Source organism: Sphaerodactylus townsendi, linkage group LG03 (assembly GCF_021028975.2).
Source record: "Sphaerodactylus townsendi isolate TG3544 linkage group LG03, MPM_Stown_v2.3, whole genome shotgun sequence".
Lineage (NCBI taxonomy): Eukaryota > Metazoa > Chordata > Lepidosauria > Squamata > Sphaerodactylidae > Sphaerodactylus > Sphaerodactylus townsendi.
The window spans coordinates 14,039,895-14,058,365 of NC_059427.1; the positions used below are offsets into that span (position 1 = coordinate 14,039,895).

The 18,471-nt window shown below is 48.5% G+C and overlaps 1 protein-coding gene across 3 annotated transcripts in view; it reads left to right on the plus strand.

Annotated features, from left to right (window-relative positions):
* PPT2 (palmitoyl-protein thioesterase 2) overlaps positions 1-18,471 on the plus strand; it is a 71,668-nt gene that overhangs the window by 41,704 nt on the left and 11,493 nt on the right. For 2 of the 3 annotated variants that reach the window (XM_048489482.1, XM_048489483.1), the window contains exons 2-4: positions 3,301-3,473; positions 12,986-13,139; positions 17,301-17,396. In XM_048489482.1, the coding sequence (XP_048345439.1) occupies positions 3,312-3,473; positions 12,986-13,139; positions 17,301-17,396 (412 nt within the window). In that variant the 5' untranslated portion in view covers positions 3,301-3,311. Of the gene's footprint in view, positions 1-413; positions 464-3,300; positions 3,474-12,985; positions 13,140-17,300; positions 17,397-18,471 lie in introns of those variants that run through there. The other variant, XM_048489484.1, reaches the window with a different exon arrangement.

Genomic DNA, 18,471 nt, shown 5'->3' on the forward strand with positions numbered 1-18,471 from the left:
TCCATAGAACTACCGATACTGCTAGTCCCCTAGCTTCAAGATCCCCTCAGAGTACTGGGTAGAAAACAGGCGGATTTGTTGCTGGGATCCAGTAGTTCAGCCCCATAAACTGTCTGTACCGAAAAGGTATAGTCCTGAAACGGTCATCTAAGTAATCCCCGGTGTAAAATTAAACTAGCTGTCCTTCTGTTCTCCCAATGTGAAGGATTTCAACGGAGAAGAGACAGACAGTACTTTGCATCCATCCACAACAATAGCCAAAGGCGGTTTTCAGCCAAATAAGGGAAGTTCAGGTTTCAGTCGTCTTCTGTTTCCAAGAGAAGTTGTGAGAAATATTTTTCTTCTCTTGTTCATCTAGCCTAGAAATGTAGCCAACCACTAAGGAAGTTTCTTCTCGTCTTTGACGCTGGTCCCTTCCAGCCAAGGGATTACATTGATGAGAACATTGATTGGGACATTTGAGGTGTGGCTCCGTAGGCCTGACTTGTGTAGGCCAAAACCTTTTCTCAATATTGTTTTTAAAGTGTTGCCGATAAGGATCTTGCAAATTCACTGCATTGTTTTGGAGATGTGAGAAGAGATGGCCTCCATGCGCACGCACTGTTTGCTGCAAATGGTTTGAAGAGGAGCTGTGTGTGAGGAGGAGCAGAAGGCTTGGACCTCAGTGGAAGATTTTTTGGCAGGATGGGAGGTCCTTGGGTCAGTGTTTTGAGAACCATTAATGAAGTGGGTAGGATGTTGGCTTGGGCATGGAGAAAGCTGAATCAAAGTTCCACTGTGCTGTGAAGCTCTCGCGGCTTTATTGTCAGAACAAAATGGATACAGGAAAGCCATGTCCATTGCCTTGTATTCTTTAAGGCAGGATAAAAATGGATGGTTTGATTAGAAGGGGAGGATTCAAAGCAGCCCGTGCAACAATAGCCTTGGGCTGGAAAGAAAAGAAAAAAATGGACACTTCAGAGATGGTTAGAATATATCTGGAAACAAGTGACACTTGATATTTTCGATCTACTAACCAAAAATAAGAGGTGGCAAGATAAACAGAATGAAATTTTGAAGATATGGATAATATACGTGGACTGGAGGAAAGAAGCTCGAGTCGACGAAGAAATATGGGAGAAGAGGCTACAGAGAATGAACTTACTGCTGTTTGTGTGACAAAACTATGAAGAAGAAGCAATGGGGGGGGGGAGAAAAGGGGGGGAAAGTATCGTTTGAAAATGTATAAAGAAGGAAATTACTATAAGAACATAAGAACGAGCCTGCTGGATCAGACCAGAGTCCATCTAGTCCAGCATTCTGCTACTTGCAATGGCCCACCAGGTGCCTTTGGGAGCTCACATGCAGGATGTGAAAGCAATGGCCTTCTGCTGCTGCTGCTCCTGAGCACCTGGTCTGCTAAGGCATTTGCAATCTGAGATCAAGGAGGATCAAGATTGATTACTATAAACTGTAAAATTCAAATGATACAATAAAAAATTAAATAAAAACTAATAAATAGTAATAATAATAAAAAAGATTAGAAGGGGAGGATCCATAACAAAGAGAGATTTTGCTCACAGCCCAAATGATGTATGTAGGTGTGAGAAGTTTGCCATTCTTTTGGAGAAGAAACACAGATTGTCAAAATCGGGTGGGGTGGGGGGTAAAAGAGAAGATCCCTAATGAGCCCACAAAAGGGAAGGGACCTGTGATGTGCCAGTACTCCTAAATTATGGATTGACGATTGTAATTAAGGAGAAGGGTTGTAAGAAAAAGAGTTTTTAAAACTCTGCCTTCAGAGAGTCTCAGACTAGCTTACAATCACTTTCCCTTCCCCTCCTCACAACAGACACCTGGGGGGGGGGGCGGTCTGAGAGCGGTCTGAGAGAACTGTGACTGGCCCAAGGTCACCCAGCAACCTTCATGTAGAAAAATGAGAACATAAACCCAGTTCACCAGGTTAAAGTCCACCGCTCTTAACTGCCACACCATGCTGACTCTCACGTATGACAAATATGCTTGTGCTTTTCATTGTGTTTACTGTTTTGTAATTCACCCTAATCATGTGTTCATATAAGCAATGAGTTAGAAAACTAACCTTAAAGAAAAAAAACACAGGAAGAAGCTGCCAGATCTCAGTCTGGAGAGGTTGCTTGCCTGCTATTTAAAAACTTCAAGATAGCAGGAGGGGATATCGCTGCTTCCCCCTAGTCCAGTGGTTCTCAACCTTCCTAATGCCACGACCCTTTAATACAGCTCCTCATGTTGTGGCAACCCCCAACCCTAACATTTATCCATTTTACAGATGGAGAACACTGATGCAGAGAGTCTTGGGCGACCCCTGTGAAAGGGTCGTTCAACCCCCCAAAGGGGTCCCAACCCCCAGGTTGAGAACCACTGCCCTAGTCCCTGCCCGTGTGTCTTTGCTCAGCTTTCTGCCCTACTTCCTTTGGGGTAAAAACTGGAGGCAGACTGGCTGTGTCAGGCAAGGGAAGAGAATGAGCATCAAGAAAGGAGACGTAATCGCCGCATCCTCTCTTGTCAGGCCTGTTGTTCACAGGTGCGTTGTGGGTCCTGCTGTTATGGTTGCCAGTCTCCAGACGGTGGCTGGAGATCTGCTGGAATTACAACTGGCCTCCAGGTTAAAGAGCTCAGTTCTGTGGAGTTCAGTGGAGGAAACAGCTGCCTTGGAAAGTGGACCCCATAACATTATGCCCCACTGATGTCCTCCCCCCCTCCCCAACCTCGCCTTGCCCGGTCTCCATCTCCAAAATCTCCAGGGATTTTCCAATCCAGAGCTGGCTACCCTACCTGCTGAGGTGTGTGCTGGGAATTCTTTGTGGAACTTTAATTCCCAGGTATGCAGGGGCCTGGATCGGTTCAGAACCATGGGAAAGTGTCCCCCTGTTAGATGCCGTTTTCCCAACCCAGAATGCTTCTGTTTGCTCCTGGTGTGTACAAATAAGTTTCCCCAGCGTGACAAGAAGCAGTTTCTCAGGGCTGTTTCAAGTTGAGAAAACGATGAGTGGGTGGGGACTTAAGTGCCTTTTAAAGAGGACCCAATTTACATCAGTGCCTGTATACCTGGGAAGCGAGTTCCTCTCTGGAACTCCCAGTGAACATCTGGTCCATAGAACTGTAAACAATATGTTTTGTAGCCAGGCTCTCAGAACTGTCAAATCTTTGGGTTTAACGTGATCGTTCTGTGGCAGAAGGCATGCAGGTTGCAGTGCACAGGTGGAAAGATTGGGAAAGAACGTAGGCAGGGAGAAAAGCGATCGAATGGAAAGGTGACGTTAATCCTTCTCTCTTTCCCAGCTGGAGGGATCATGCAGCAGCGCCAAGGCGACATCAAGGTGCTGGCTCCGTTCTGCGCCCTGGTCATCTTCCTCTTGTTCACGCTGACCGCCTCCTACAAACCTGTCATTGTTGTTCATGGCCTCTTTGACAGCCCTTCTGACTTTGGGACCCTGCTGGACTTTATCAATGAGGTAGGAATCCCGGGGTGGCTGCAGCTGTGGGAGGCATTGTGCAATGCTGTGGCGGATTCGCACAGACAAGCCGGAAGGGTTAGTGCAGTGGTGGCGAACCTATGGCACGGGTGCCAGAGATGGCACTCAGAGCCCTCTCTGTGGGCACGCGCACGCAGAGTTCGTCATGTGGGGGGGAAATCGTCCCCCCCCCCACACACACACATCTAGGCTGGCCTGGGCTGCTGGACTTGATGTGCATGCACCTCAGTGAGCAGGGAGGACTTGGCTGGCGGGCCTGGTGCCTGTGCTCCAGGTGGCTGCTGCCCGGGGGGAGTGGGGGGGAGAGGCAGCAGAGATGCTAGAGAGGCGCAGAGCGGCGCATGTGGGACTTGCTGGAGGCTACAGCAGGCTGGCCCCTGCTTGAGGGGGTTATTCAGGTTAAATTGCCGCGTTGGCACTTATGCAATAAATAAGTGTGTTTTGGGTTGCAATTTGGGCACTCGGTCTCGAACAGGTTCGCCATCACTGGGTTAGTGGAATGGAAAAATGACTTTGTTAGGACTGGCTTCTTTCGAGTGCCTCTCGCAGCAAATGAATATCATTCAAACTAACACCAGAGGTGCCTGAAAGCAGCTGGATTGCAAACGCCTTGGGGCACGCCCTCATCTCTACCTCTCTGTACTTCAAAATTGGTTCTGCTAAAGGAGCATCTGACACATGTGTGAAGCATATCCATTCCGCATCTGTTTCATCTTCATCCCATAGACCGAAAACAGGATGGGATCAAATTCCTTAGCAGGACTTCATGTTCTGCTCGCCAGTTGTTTGTGTCAATCACCTTCCACTTGGGGCGGAGCTTCAGAGTGCACAAACAACAGCTGGAAAATTGTCAGCGGGAATCACACTTCTGCCCACTTACCTTCTTGCACAGGATGTCTGTTTGTCTCTAATTTTTATACCACAATTCCTCTAAGGCAGTGGCTTCAAGCCTTTTTTTAGGATGGTGACCCACCAGTCCAAATTGACCTGATATGACGACCCATTCAAGGTTTGCCGAAGGGGTTTTGGTACCCCAGGCAAACTATTACCTTGGCGCTTATCTAGTGCAATGTTCTGTCTTCTACAGCAGACAGTGAGATGTTTTTGAGAGTTCAGGGACCTTTTCATAAATGGCACAGCTGCTCCACTATGAGGAGGAGGAGGAGGAGGAGGAGTTTGGATTTATATCCCCCCTTTCTCTCCTATAGGAGATTCAAAGGGGCTTAAACTCTCCTTGCCCTTCCCCCCCTCACAACAAACACCCTGTGAGGTAGGTGGGGCTGAGAGAGCCCAAGGTCACCCAGCTGGCGTGTGTGGGAGTGCACAGGCTAATCTGAATTCCACAGATAAGCCTCCACAGCTCAGGTGGCAGAGCTGGGAATCAAACCCGGTTCCTCCAGATCAGAGTGCACCTGCTCTTAGCCACTATGCCACTGCTGCTCCAAATAACTGACATTCTGACATATGCAGCCTCATGGTATTTACATCCCAGCCTTTCACCATCCTCTTTTTCCAATCCCTCCTAATATTCTGAGAAGCTCACTCAAGCAACCATCAGGACACATTTTTCTTGATCAACGTGGATATTCAGTGAAAGTGCCAACTAATGAATGGCATGGATCATGACCCATGTCCAAGGTCAGATCTTGCTTTTCAGAATGCAAAAGAGAGCAATGGAAAGGGCAGGGGCAGCCATTATGGAGGGCTGACTTGCGACCCACTTTCGGAGGCTTTTGGTTGATGGTGGAGCCAAGGAATAGAAAATCTTGAGCATTTTCATTTTGGGGTGTTGTGTGGTTTCCGGGTTGTATGGCTGTGTTCTAGTAGTATTTTCTCCTGACATTTCACCTGCATCTGTGGCTGGCATCTTCAGAGGATCTACAGCCCGGAAACAACACAACACCAGTGGCATAGTGCCAATGGGGAAGGGGGGGTCCAACGCCCCAGGCAGAGCCACAGCGGAGGCGTGACTGGGCTGTGGAGGGGGTGTGGCAGGGGCATTCCGGGGTGCGGCAGGGGCGCAAGGCGTGCGTGCACCCCAGGCACGGTTTCCCCTTGCTCTGCCCCTGCACAACACCCTAGTGATTCTGGCCATAAAAGCCTTCAATCAGAGGCGTAGCTGGGCCAAACTGCGCCAAGTGCGCAGAGTGTTTTTTCCGCCCCCTGCCCCCCCCCCACGGCGCCCCCCTGTGGCGCTCCCCCCCGCAGCGCAAACACACACACCAACCCCCTTCCTACACTTACCTACGTTCCTTTTCTTTTTGTAGTACTTTTTGAGGCTGAAAAACGCTGCCTATTTACAGTTCAAGGAGAAAGCTGCCTGACGAATTATACTTCCCAGGAGACCTTATGAGCCCCTAGGTCTCCTGGGAAGTATAATTCGTCAGGCAGCTTTACAATGGGAATTGTAGTCCATGAACATCTGGAGAGCCGCAGGTTACAGACCCCTGTTCTAGATGTAAGCTGTAATGTTATTTAGAAGGTGTCGTCTTGTGGTTTTTCCAAAAATCTTTGCTGATTCAAAATGGTATGTTGCTTCTGAGGTTATTTTCCTTGCATTGGTATGGTGTGTCTGCAGATGGAAGAATTCAGTGGTGTTAACTTTGGTTACTGGCATTACTCCAATTCTGTATTGACATTTATGTTTTTATTTTAACACTCCCTTGAATACTCGTGACCTTAAATAACAGGTTAGACGATGATTTCACTGCTTAGGGCAGCTTCCTCCCTCTGAGGCTTGGCTAACGGGCCCGACTTGCCAGCCCAGCATTTCCGGTGTCATTCTAACAGGTGAGCGCCAGGAATAAACACTGGAGTGCACATTTTAATCAGACTATTACCTTTCCAGGAAACAAACAAAGGCGACAGAATCCTTCATTAGAGTTGCCTCTTCTAGGCAGTAAGTTCAGAAGTCTGGTTTTGAACTCAAATGTGTCAAAGGGACTTCAATTTCACTAAGCCCCACTTACCTCAAAAGGTGTCTGTTGTGGGGAGGGAAAAGGTGATTGTAAGCCACTTGTAGACTCCTTAAAGGTGGAGAAAAATGGGTTATAAAGACCAACTCAGACGTCAGGCAGGGGAGTCCACCTTTTGATTCTTTTTAAAAATATATAAAATATTAATATAAAATATATTTATATAATATATGTATATTTATATCATGTATAATATTTTATATATTATATATAAAATTTATATATTTATATTTAAAATCTATCTATCTATCTATCTATATATATATAAAGCTAACTGTGCGTTTGTTCCTCATGTCCTAACATGGAAATGGCTGGGCGGATCGCCCCCAAATTTTCACATGACGTCCCTTCCCGCTGCGAGCAGGTTTTGCGCCCTTCACTGGGCTCACCGGTCACACCGGCACCCGGTAAAACACACGTTTCCCCAAACCCTCGGTGGACCAATGAGGGGCCGCCAAGCCGGGGGAGGGCGCGGCATGCGCTCGGTGGCGGCGCCGACTCCTGCAGCAGCAACACCAGCAGCAGCCGCAGAGCGGCGCGCCTCCCTCCCTTGCGTTCTCCATTGACAACAGCGGAGCCGGAGAGGAGCTGGAAGGCAAGGCTGGAAGGATAGCTAGGGAGGGGAGCGGGGGGGGGGAGGGAATGGAGCCGAGCCCAGGCCCAGCGGAAGACCCAGACCCAGTCAGCACCCTCTCCCTCCCTCTCTCAGCACGACACACGGTAAGCCACAGCGAAGCATGGCTGGGTCCGCTAGTATAAAATATAAAAATAGAATGTCAGGGAGGAAGACAAACACTATCTGTTTGGTTTTCTCATTTCAGGGGATTATTAATACAAGGGAGCCATTCAGAGGTGGGATCCAGCAGGTTCTCACCAGTTCCCAAGAGTGGGTTCCTAATTATTTGTGTGTGCTGAGAGGGGGTTACTAATTGGGTCTGCTTTTCCGTTAGAAATTCCATTAGGTCCAAAAATCATAAAGTCCTGTTGCTTCCTATGCGGCTGGTTAGCGAAGGTAGAAAACGGGATAATTCTCCCTGTTGGGCTGTTTTAAAAACATGTTTTAGAAATATGGTCAAGTTCCTTGTTTAAGGAAAGTATCCTTCTTTTGATTTCTAGAAACAAAATTAAGTATTTGAAAGTATTAAGTATTTGACAGGCAGTCAATTGGAGGAGAAGTAGTTGTTTCTGTTGGCAGTAGACAATAGGACTTGCTATAATGAGTTTAAATTATGGACAGAAAGATACCAGCTGGAAATTAGGAACTTTTTTTTTACAGTAAGAGTTTTTTTACAGTAACAGAGAAATTATTAATGCTCCGGCCACGCCCCCGTCGTGCCCAGCCCAGCCCCATTGGCCCTACGCCACTGTTTGAATCCCACCACTATGGGAACCTGTTACTAAAATTTTTGGATCCCACCACTGGAGCCATTCCAAAATGTGATTCCCTCCTGCGCTCTGAAGAGCTTGTCTGTTATACCACCTTATTTCCCTACATGTGCGAACCAAACATAAAATTAAGCCCCGCCTTTGTAATTTCATCCTAAGTTTTGTCGCTTGGTCATTCTAATTAGTGACGGAGATAGTAGAGGCAGAGTTCTGGGAACTGGTTTTTATTCCTGTCTGTCGAATTTTAGCAATTACCCCAGCAGAAATGATGCGCAGTTACTTATAAAGATTGATGCTTTGAGTGTTGATCCGAATGAAAAGATGATATGAAAAACCACTACTGCTTAGAGGCTGGGATGGATTGTAATTTATCTTCCCCAGCCTCGCGTGACTCAGAACCTTGGCAGTTTGCAGGTACTAGCAGACACTAGTTAGGGGAAGCAGGTCGCAGGTACTGGTTCACTTAGTGTTGTGTGTAAAAAAAAAAACAAAGCAGGTGGTTAAATTGGGTTTCACTGGTCAGACTGGAAAGTCAAGGGTGCTGTGGAACAAGTGTGGGAGCTCCTGTATGCCGGTTTTTGAGCCTTTATTTCTTTGTAGAAAGAAAAACATAAGACTGGAAGATACCAAAGTATTTTGGCCCAACCCTGGCCATTTCCAGGGCTGAACGCATGTTCTAATTGCATTACACAAGTACAGAAGGTGGTTCTGAAATGCAGGAACCAGTTTGCAGTAAACTTTTGTATTTAACAACCCTCATGTTTTGTATTTAACAACCCTCATGTTTTGTATTTAACAACCCTCATGTTTCTAGCCCTCAAGATGACTCCTTTGGGCAGGGGTGGGCAATTATTTTTTCCATGGGGCCGCATAAGAAACAGAAAATATTGTGGAGGGCCGGGCCAAAAGGCAGGGGGGCGAGGTGCTTTTGAAAGCCCCGCAGAAGCTGGCAGCCAAGGCAACTGGCTTCTGCGGGGCTTTCAAAGACGCCTCGCTCCCCAGCATGGCAGGTGGGCCAGTCAGGGTCATCCGGCTGGCCAGATATGGCCCGCGGGCCGTATAATGCCCAGGTCTGCCTTTGGGTCTGAAGAGTTGCATGAAGGTCTGGTGAAATTTCAGGGCGTGACAACATGTGACTGTGGCTGATTTTGCACTTTCAAAATTCCCTGTGGTTTATCCGGGAGCATCCCTGCTGCAGGGTTTCTCACCCCGCTCGTAGTTCCCCTCAACTCCCTAGCTCTTCCTTCACTCCAGCCGGAGACGCTGCGGGACATTCCCCACAAACCCGAGAGATTCCCCACAAGCCCAGGGCTTTCCCTTAAGCACAGCTTAAGCACCGCAAGCTCTTCCGGGATCTCTTCCACGCATGTGCAGGCAGCCTCTGTTTCCTGCCTTCTGATTGGCCGAATCTCGCTCCATTTCCTGCCTTTTGATTAGCCAAATCTTGTCCCATTCCCCCCGCTTTCTGGCAGTATTTTACTTTATTGTTGAAACTTTTTATTTTTAAAACCTGCTGATTCTCTCGCACGCGCTAGGGGTTTGCTGGCAGAGAAGCTAGTGAGTCTCTCCCATGTGTGAGAGAATCACCAACCCCCCCCCCCGTGGTGGAATCCAAACTGTGGTGTAGCGCCAATGGGGCAGGGCGGGGCCCGACGGGGGCGTGGCCGGGCATTCTGGGGGCGGGGCATTCCTGGGTGGGGCTGTGGCAAGGATGCAGCCGCTGCGCCGGTCCTTGGGCGGGAAACAAATGCACGCAGGGGCAGGCTGCCACGCACGCCGGTGCACCTCCTGCTAGACTGCTTCAAGTTCTGCGCGCTACTGCTGAGAGGAGGGGCGTAACTAAGGCAAAAATCACATGGCAAAATCACCAATTAGTAACCCCCTCTCAGCACACACAAATAATTTGTAACCTACTCTTGGGAACCTGTGAGAACCTGCTGGATCCCACCTCTGACCCCCCCCCCCCCACAAACCACTTGTGTGTGTGGGTGAATCACCATTTACACCCCTGCAAACTCCTCGCGTGTGTGTGGGAGGGCAAAGGGGGTGTGTGTGCCGATTGATGGGGCGGGCCAGAGCGGCGAGGCGGGAAAAGTGGTCCCGATTCTGCTGTTGAGGAGTGCTGCACTCCAGCAGAAGCCACCGGCACGACAAAGGGGCTTTTCAAAAGGGCCTCAACCTTTGCAGTTCAGCAAATTTGCGGAGCAAAGCCGGCACCGCAGGGCAGCGCTGGGGCAAAAATGTGACAAACATGCTGCAAGGCTGGGGGCTGTGCAGAAGTCCCGATTGCATCGGGACACTCCCCGTGCCAACAGAGGGGCAATTTCAGCGTGCAAAATCAGCCTGTGACAGGTCCTGAGGTAAATTCTGCCAATTCTGTATAAATCATGTGAACAAATGAAGCTGGCTAGTCCTGAGTCAGACCACTGGTTTGTCACAGTCAGTGTTGCCTTATCCTTCTGGAGTTTGCAATAGAGGCAGTGGTGGGATCCAAAAATTTTAGTAACAGGTTCCCTCACCAGCCCCCCCTCAGCAAAGGGGGCAGAGGCGTACCTAGGCAAACCTGAGCCCTGGGCAAAAACTGAGTTGGATGGCCCCCCCCCATGGGCAGCCACCCCACCACGACCCTAAAAAAATGTTTTTGCACCAGGTCATTTCTAAATCATCATCACATTATAGAAAATGCCCCAACTCACAAATCTGAACACAGCAATGGTGAAACACACAGGTTCTTTGATAGAGACTGGCGAGATAAAAGGTACGACAGGCTGAGAATCAGTGAATTGCAGGACCTGAAAGGGATTAACCCAGTTCAGGGAGTTACATTATTAGTCGCAATTGCTATACGGAACCTTCACGTTCAAAGGCAGGATGCCTCTCGGGGAGGCGAGGGCGTGGAGATGGAAAAGCGGACCCAATTAGTAACCCCCTCTTGGCACACACAAATAATTAGTAACCCACTCTCGGGAACTGGTGAGAACCGGCTGGATCCCACCTCTGAATAGAGGCCTTTCCATTGCCTGCTATCATAAAAAAACCCGAGATGCTGGAGTTTGGAACCCAGGACCTTTCTGTATATGAAACAGGCGCTCTGCTGGTGAGCCATGGTCTTTGCTCATACATATGTGTTCGTGCATTTGTGTGGATTTGCACATGGAGGTTAAATGACAGTGTTGCCTATTGCCCTTCTGAGGAAGCATAACTCTCGAGAATGAAGGACCCTAGAGCAAAAACTTTAGCTTATCTTGGCTATACCTTCAACATCTCACACCTAGACAGATGGACATTTAGTCATAAACCTCTTGTTCTGCCATGAAAGGTGGTGCCAAATAAGCACGTTGACTACATTACAAAATTATGGGCACATAATACACAAGAAAAGATTAATGATCCAACACCTCCTCTGCTTTCCCGCCTTGAAGCCTCTCTTCAGATAGGTTTTTCTTTCAGATTTTTTGCACGCCTAGCAGCCACAGCAGCCAACTTAGTTCTTGTTCCTCAGAAAACAAAAATCATACCTCTCAGGGGCTATCTTCAGTGGTGGGATCAAAAAATTTTTAGTAACAGGTTCTCATGGAGGCGTAGCGCCAATGGGCGGGGCACAATGGGGTGTGGCCAGGCATTCCGGGGCGGGGCATTCCTGGGTGGGGCTGTGGCAAGGACGCAGCCGCTGCGCCGGTCCTTGGGTGAGAAACGAATGCACACAGGCGCAGGCTGCCACGCATGCTGGTGCACCTCCTGCTAGACTGCTTCAAGTTCTGCGCGCTACTGCTGAGAGGAGGGACGTAACTAAGGCAAAAATCACGTGGCAAAATCACCAATTAGTAACTCCCTCTCGGCACACACAAATAATTAGTAACCTACTCTCGGGAACCTGTGAGAACCTGCTGGATCCCACTTCTGGCTATCTTGCTCCCTGAGAGGTAAAACAACCACCGGACACTTATTGTGAAGGATTCTTCTCCACTGTGTCAAGGAGGACATCTTGATTTTGGGGTGATTTAACTCTGTCTCCGGAAGAAGAGAGTTGTGAGGCTGGTCTCTGGTGATGAGCAGACCTGGTAAACTACGAGCTTTAAAGAGAATTCACCACATAACCTGCACATAAATAAAATTTTGTGTTTCGTGTCATTCACTGATCTCTGAATGCCTGAGGCTTGAGGCAAAATTTACCTTACAGCAGTGGCTAAAAATTTTTATTTACCCTTGCTACTGAAGAACATCTGGTAACTGAGGGGAAACTCTCAAAACTGAGTAGGCTCCCCAAATTCACCAGAATTCGTGGAAGTCCCCTTGGTTTCAAGAAAGGGCCTTTCAATGCTTATCAAAGACAGAGGCATTTGTGGGTGCATGAGGACTGCCCAGCTGTGCTTTGGACCTCTCACTTTGCTACTTCCTAAGGATCTGGTGGCGGGCCATCTTTTAGAGATTGGGAGGGCAGTGGATTTCTGGGAAATGGGGTGACAGAGCTTCCCTGCCAGGGAAATGTACCTGCCAAGGAAGATAAGCTGGGTAAGATAAGGAAAGGAAGGAGAAAGGGAAAGATAGCATTTCCTTCCTTCTCAGAATGCCTTCAAGGCAAGCATTTTTTTGACTGCTTTGGAATTCTGAGCAGGCGTAGTCCGGCTGTTTTTCAAATGGTGGATGTCGCCTGGGTGAGCATCGTTGGACATGTGGAGGAGGATCCCCCCCTGGTTGTAATTCTGACTCCTTCTGGCATGCAGGGGGCATTCATTGAAAATGCTGGGGGGAAGAATTAGGACTAATAAAAGGAAACACTTCTTCACACAACGTGTGATTGGTGTTTGGAATATGCTGCCACAGGAGGTGGTGATGGCCACTAACCTGGATAGCTTTAAAAAGGGGCTTGGACAGATTTATGGAGGAGAAGTCGATCTCTGGCTACCAATCTTGATCCTCCTTGATCTGAGATGGCAAATGCCTTAGCAGACCAGGTGCTCAGGAGCAGCAGCAGCAGCAGGCCCTTGCTTTCACATCCTGCACGTGAGCTCCCAAAGGCACCTGGTGGGCCACTGTGAGTAGCAGAGTGCTGGACTAGATGGACTCTGGTCTGATCCAGCAGGCTGGTTCTTATGTTCTTATGTTCTCTTCTCCGCCATCTCTCTCCAGACCCACCCAGGAACCAACGTGACGGTCGTCGATTTGTTCGATCGCACGGAGAGCTTGAAACCGCTTTGGATGCAGGTGGATGGGTTCAGACAAGTCATGTACCCCATTATGCAGAATGCCGTCGACGGGGTCCACCTCATCTGTTACTCACAAGGTAATGTGGGCAAGTGGGCCAGTCTTTAAACTCCCTGGGCTGATCGAGATGGGGTTCACACGGAGAAATTGGTACCCTTCTCTCCCCAGTCTGGACTCACGGGAATCCGTAAAAACTCGGGGAAATAATTTTATTTATTTATAGCCTGTCTTTCTTGCTGAGATTGGAGACAGATCACATTATATTAAAAAAATGAAATCAGACCATAGAAGGGAAGTCAACGTGGTATTGCCCGATCTCGTCAGAAGCTAAGCAGGGTTAGTGCTTGGAAGGGAAATTTCCAAGGAAGGCTCTGCAGAGGCAGCCAATGGCAAATCACTTCTGTTTCTCACTTGCCTCAGAGGTCACCACGAGTCATTTGTGACTTGATGGCACATATGTACTTCATCAGACAGTGTAAAATATCCAACGTACAATGTAGTAGGACCAAAATTACAAAAATTAGAAAAAGAGTGCGAAGAGAAAAAAGTTTCGGACATAATATGTCACAAATAATACAGAGAACGGAGTTTCAAAAGAAGACAACAATGCAATAAGATAAAACACTGGGATAGACTAAAAAGCATTCTCTTGGACCATTTTGTTTATCCCCCAGCCCTATTCTTTTTGTGAAAAGGATTTCCTGAACAACTGGTGGAATGGTAGAGGCATGGGAGCCTACTTGGTCTCCTCAGAGACTCCATTCCTGAGGGTAGGAGCACTCCTCAGAGTTCTTATTCTTATTGCACTCCCTTTGCCCATGGCAGATGCTACCAGCCCACTTGGCCAACAAAACCGTCTAAGCTCATCCCACTCTTTCGTTCTTCCTTTGTGGTGCCCAAGAAAGCTAGAGTCAGGGCCATGGCTGCTGTTTTTCTGAGCTTCCTGGGCACCCCATCCCAAGTGAGAAAGTGGTCTCCTCCGGAATCCTCTGCCATAAATAGAAGCTTCTGGAAAAGTGAGAGAACAGAACACCAAGAATCTGTTTACAAATTTATTTTAAACATTTCTCTCCTGCGAGCGCCCCTGAGGTGGCTACAAAATATTAAAGCTATATATCAGTATTATGGGCAGCAAGATTAACAAAATAGAAGCTTGGCCACCTGGGAGATAGCAGCTGTAATTTGTCAGAAAAGGGAGAGCCATCATCTTTCCCACAAAGCAACACCCAAAATTCTGGAGGTGGTACTCCTATCCTCATAATCATTATCACCATCTTACCTCTGCTGAGCAGTCAAAGGCAGAAGCCTTTGCTCTGCTCTTCCCACATCTCCGCAATGCCCTTTGAAAGGAAAATTGAATGCCGAGGGCTTTCAAACGAGATCTGGGAAGGATCATACTCCGGTTGACATAGCTCTGGGTGCTTTTTAGCCATAAGGTTCTTGTCACGGAACTATTATAGTGATGATTATTTCAGGAGCCTGTTGCAATGAAACAATAATAAAAGCACATTCTTGTGATGCTGTAAAGCAAGAACGTGAAAGTCTTGATGCAGAAACTTTTGTGGGACGGAGCCAGCATATCGGCTGATGCCAAAATGTTTCCCTTAGATCAGTAGTTCTCAACCTGTGGGTCGCGACCCCTTTCACAGGGGTCGCCTAAGACTCTCTGCATCAGTGTTCTCCATCTGTAAAATGGATTAAATGTTAGGGTTGGGGGTCACCACAACATAAGAAACTGTATTAAGGGGTCGCGGCATTAGGAAGGTTGAGAACCACTGCCTTAGATGGTAGATCTGTAGGCTTGACCGTGCAGCTAGAATAGAAAGTGGAACCAAAAGGCCACGAAAGATCTTTTGCAAGAGCTCTGGCTTATGACAATTCTGTGCAATTTTTCTGACATTTCTCTGATATGTACCAGGGGAGCCTAGCAGTCAAGCACTGAGAGAAGTAGTCGTTGAGTGATCACCTGTTCTGGCTGCCAACCTCCAGGCAAGGCCTGGAGTTCTCCCAGAATTACAACTATACTACAGAGATCACCCACCTTGGAAGAAATGGCAGCTTTGGAGGATGCCACTGTATGCCGCTGTACCCCTGTTGAGCTCTCTCGTGCTTCCCAAACTCTGCCCTGACTCCCTTGCACCCCAAATCTCCAGGAATCTCCCCTACTAGAGTTGGCAATACTATCGCCAGTCTTCTAGCTTTGCTTTTCACAGATATGTTGCAATATGGGTCTCTTACGCTTCCTGGCTTTATCCCGCCCAGTTGCTTATCGCTGTCAGCTGAGGGGAAAAACTTCATGCATGTGATGGTTGACTCCATTCCAGGAAAACTTAAAAGCTGCAAACGTATTCGATTGTGTTGTGTACCAGTAATTATAACAAAGCAACAGGTCTCCTCTTTTGTCCTTATGAAAGCCCTGTAATGTGGGCCACCATTATGATCTTCCTTCACTTGAGGTCACGCATTGAACTCACAGCGAAGGCAGGGGAATATGACCCTTTCCAATTTGGGGGAAGGGTTGCCAGTTCTAGGTTAAGAAATTAGAAGAAGAGTAGAAGAAGAGTTTGGATTTATATCCCCCCTTTCTCTCCTGCAGGAGACTCAAAGGGGCTGACAATCTCCTTGCCCTTCCCCCCTCACAACAAACACCCTGTGAGGTGGGTGGGGCTGAGAGAGCTCCGAGAAGCTGTGACTAGCCCAAGGTCACCCAGCTGGCGTGTGTGGGAGTGCACAGGCTAATCTGAATTCCCCAGAGAAGCCTCCACAGCTCAGGCGGCAGAGCGGGGAATCAAACCCGGTTCCTCCAGATTAGATACACGAGCTCTTAACCTCCTACGCCACTGCTGCTCCTTACTGGATGTTTTGGGGTGGGGGTAGGGAGAGTTACGGTAAGGTTAGGGTTAGGGGCCTTAGTGGGATATAAAGTCCACCTTCCAAAGCCGCCATTTTCTCTAGGGCAGGGGTAGGGAACCTTTAACACGCAAAGAGCCATTTGGACCCGTTTTCCGTGGGAAAAGAAAACATTTGGAGCCGCAAATAATTTTTGACATTTAAAATAAAGATAACACTATATATATTGGGGTTTTTTTTACCTTTTACTCTGCTCATTCTGAGAAGCGCATGATGCGTCCGCCCTGCTGCTTGCAGGGCGGGCAAGGATGGGGCCAGCGGCTTGGCCTTGCTGGCCGCCAGGAAAGCGCCCGCCCTGCTCGAACGGGCCGGCCAGAGGGGAAGCCCGCGGTGTGGCCCAGCCAGCTGCCGGCCATTGGTGCGCCCGCCCTGCTGCCTGCAGGGCGGGGAAGGATGAAGCCGGTGGCTCGGCCTCGCCGGCCACCGGGAAAGTGCCCACCCCGCTCCAACGGGGTGGGCGAGAGGGGAAGCCCGCGGTGCGGCCCAGCTGACTGTGGGCAGTTGGTGCGCCCGCCCTACTGCCTGCAGGGCAGGTAAGGATGGGGCCAGCGGCTCGGCTTGTGGAGCCGCAGTGCAAGGGCAGAAGAGCCGCATGCGGCTCTTGAGCCGCAGGTTCCCTACCCCTGCTCTAGGGGAACTAATCTCTGTCACCCGGAGACCAGGAGATCCCGGCCCCACCTGGAGGCTGGTAATCCCTTTTGCGGGCAAGGCCCCAAGCGCAGTTTCCCCTTGCTCCGCCCCTGCCGCAATGCCGCCCACCCTAGAACGCCCCGGGAACACCCCCTCTACAGCCCGGCCACGCCTTCGCCACTGCTCCGCCGGGGCATCACCCCCCGTTCTGTTGGCGCTACGCCACTGGGGAAAGGGTAGTTATTCAGAAGTTCTTGTTAGGCAAGACAGCTGATCTGTGAGATATTCCTTTCCACTATCCCCAAATGAATTGGGGTTCTGCCAGGAAAACTTTGTGTGTCTCTCGGCAGAGGAAAGAATGAATGAAGCAGTCGCGCCCACATGATCTCTTGAACAGAGGTTAAGTCCACTAATTATAAGTATACAGTCCACTAATTATAAGTATACAGAGAGACTTGCTACATAACCAATCAGACAAAAATATGATTTATTTGGCAGAGACAAAATGTAGGTTGAAAGGCAAGGTAAAGTTCAATCTCATGTTGGGAGGGCGGCCATATTGCATCTTCAGAGAACAAACATGCCAAGTTCAGTCTCCCCCTGGTGGTTCAAAGTGGAAATGCTAAGAGTATAAAATTACTGTTGAAGGCGGACGCATTTCTGCCCTTGAAGGTAACTTGCCCTTTTATCTGCCCTGCAGGAGGACTGATCTGCCGCGCTCTCCTCTCCACGATGGCCGATCACAACGTGGATACCTTCATCTCTCTCTCTTCCCCGCAGATGGGACAATATGGGGGTAAGTAGGGGAAAGATCGGATGACACTGGCCCAACGTTTCTGCCAGGCTCTTGAGTGAATTAAAATGTTGCTGTGCTTCTTTGTATCATCATACACTGAGCATTGTACAGTGTTGATCCTGTTTGTTGTAGGCATGGGACTATATCTCAGAGGCAGAGGACGTAGTTTGGATACAGAAAGTCCCCTGTCAGTCATCTTACATCTCCAGCTCAGAGACTTTGGATCTCTTGGGCAAAGATTCCTTTTGTGCCTCTGGCAGTCAAATGGACTTTCCTGAATAATTACACAAACCAATACTCCAAGTCAGATATGAGGCATTTTTCTGTGTCAAGAAGGGTGGTGTCTCTGTGGAAGAGCCCAAGAAGAGTTATACAGCGGAACCTTGGTTTTCGTTGGTAATTCGTCCGAAAAGAATCGATGAAAACCGAAACCGAGGCAAACTTTTCCATAGGAATCAATGTAAATCCAATTAATCCGTTCTAGGCACTCCAAAAAACATACCAAACCACATTTTTGGTGAATAAACATAGTGTTTAATGCTGAAAACAATAAAAAACAATAACGCTAGGACCAGCTTCAGAGCCAGTGGACCATTGTTGCACCAGAAAGCTGTCTGAAGAGGTCAGTTTCTGACGCCTCTTTAAGATTTGTCTGAAATGGGGCAAGACATTGTCATTTAACAAGTTGCAGACCCGGCCTGCAACAGCTTTGTCCGGGTGATTTTTCTCCACAAACCCTGCACCTTACTGCAAATTGATGAAAACCGAGACAAATTTTTCACTGAAAAAGTCGATGAAAACCAAAACAGATGAAAACGGAAGGCAATGAAAACCGAGGTTCCACTGTAGTTCAGTTTGTGCCAGTTAATGGATCTCGGGTAGCCATAATCAGGAAAAAGACATTTTCTTCCTTCAGGCCCTCAGTAGTCTCAGCAAGTAGGAACAGACAAGATTTGGCTTATTATAAGATCCTTCTTCCCCTGTCCCTCTGGGGGCTTCCCAGAGTCTTCTTGCTTGTCACTGTGAAGTAGATTGACCCATGGCCTGACCCAGTATGGCTACTCTTACGTTCTTA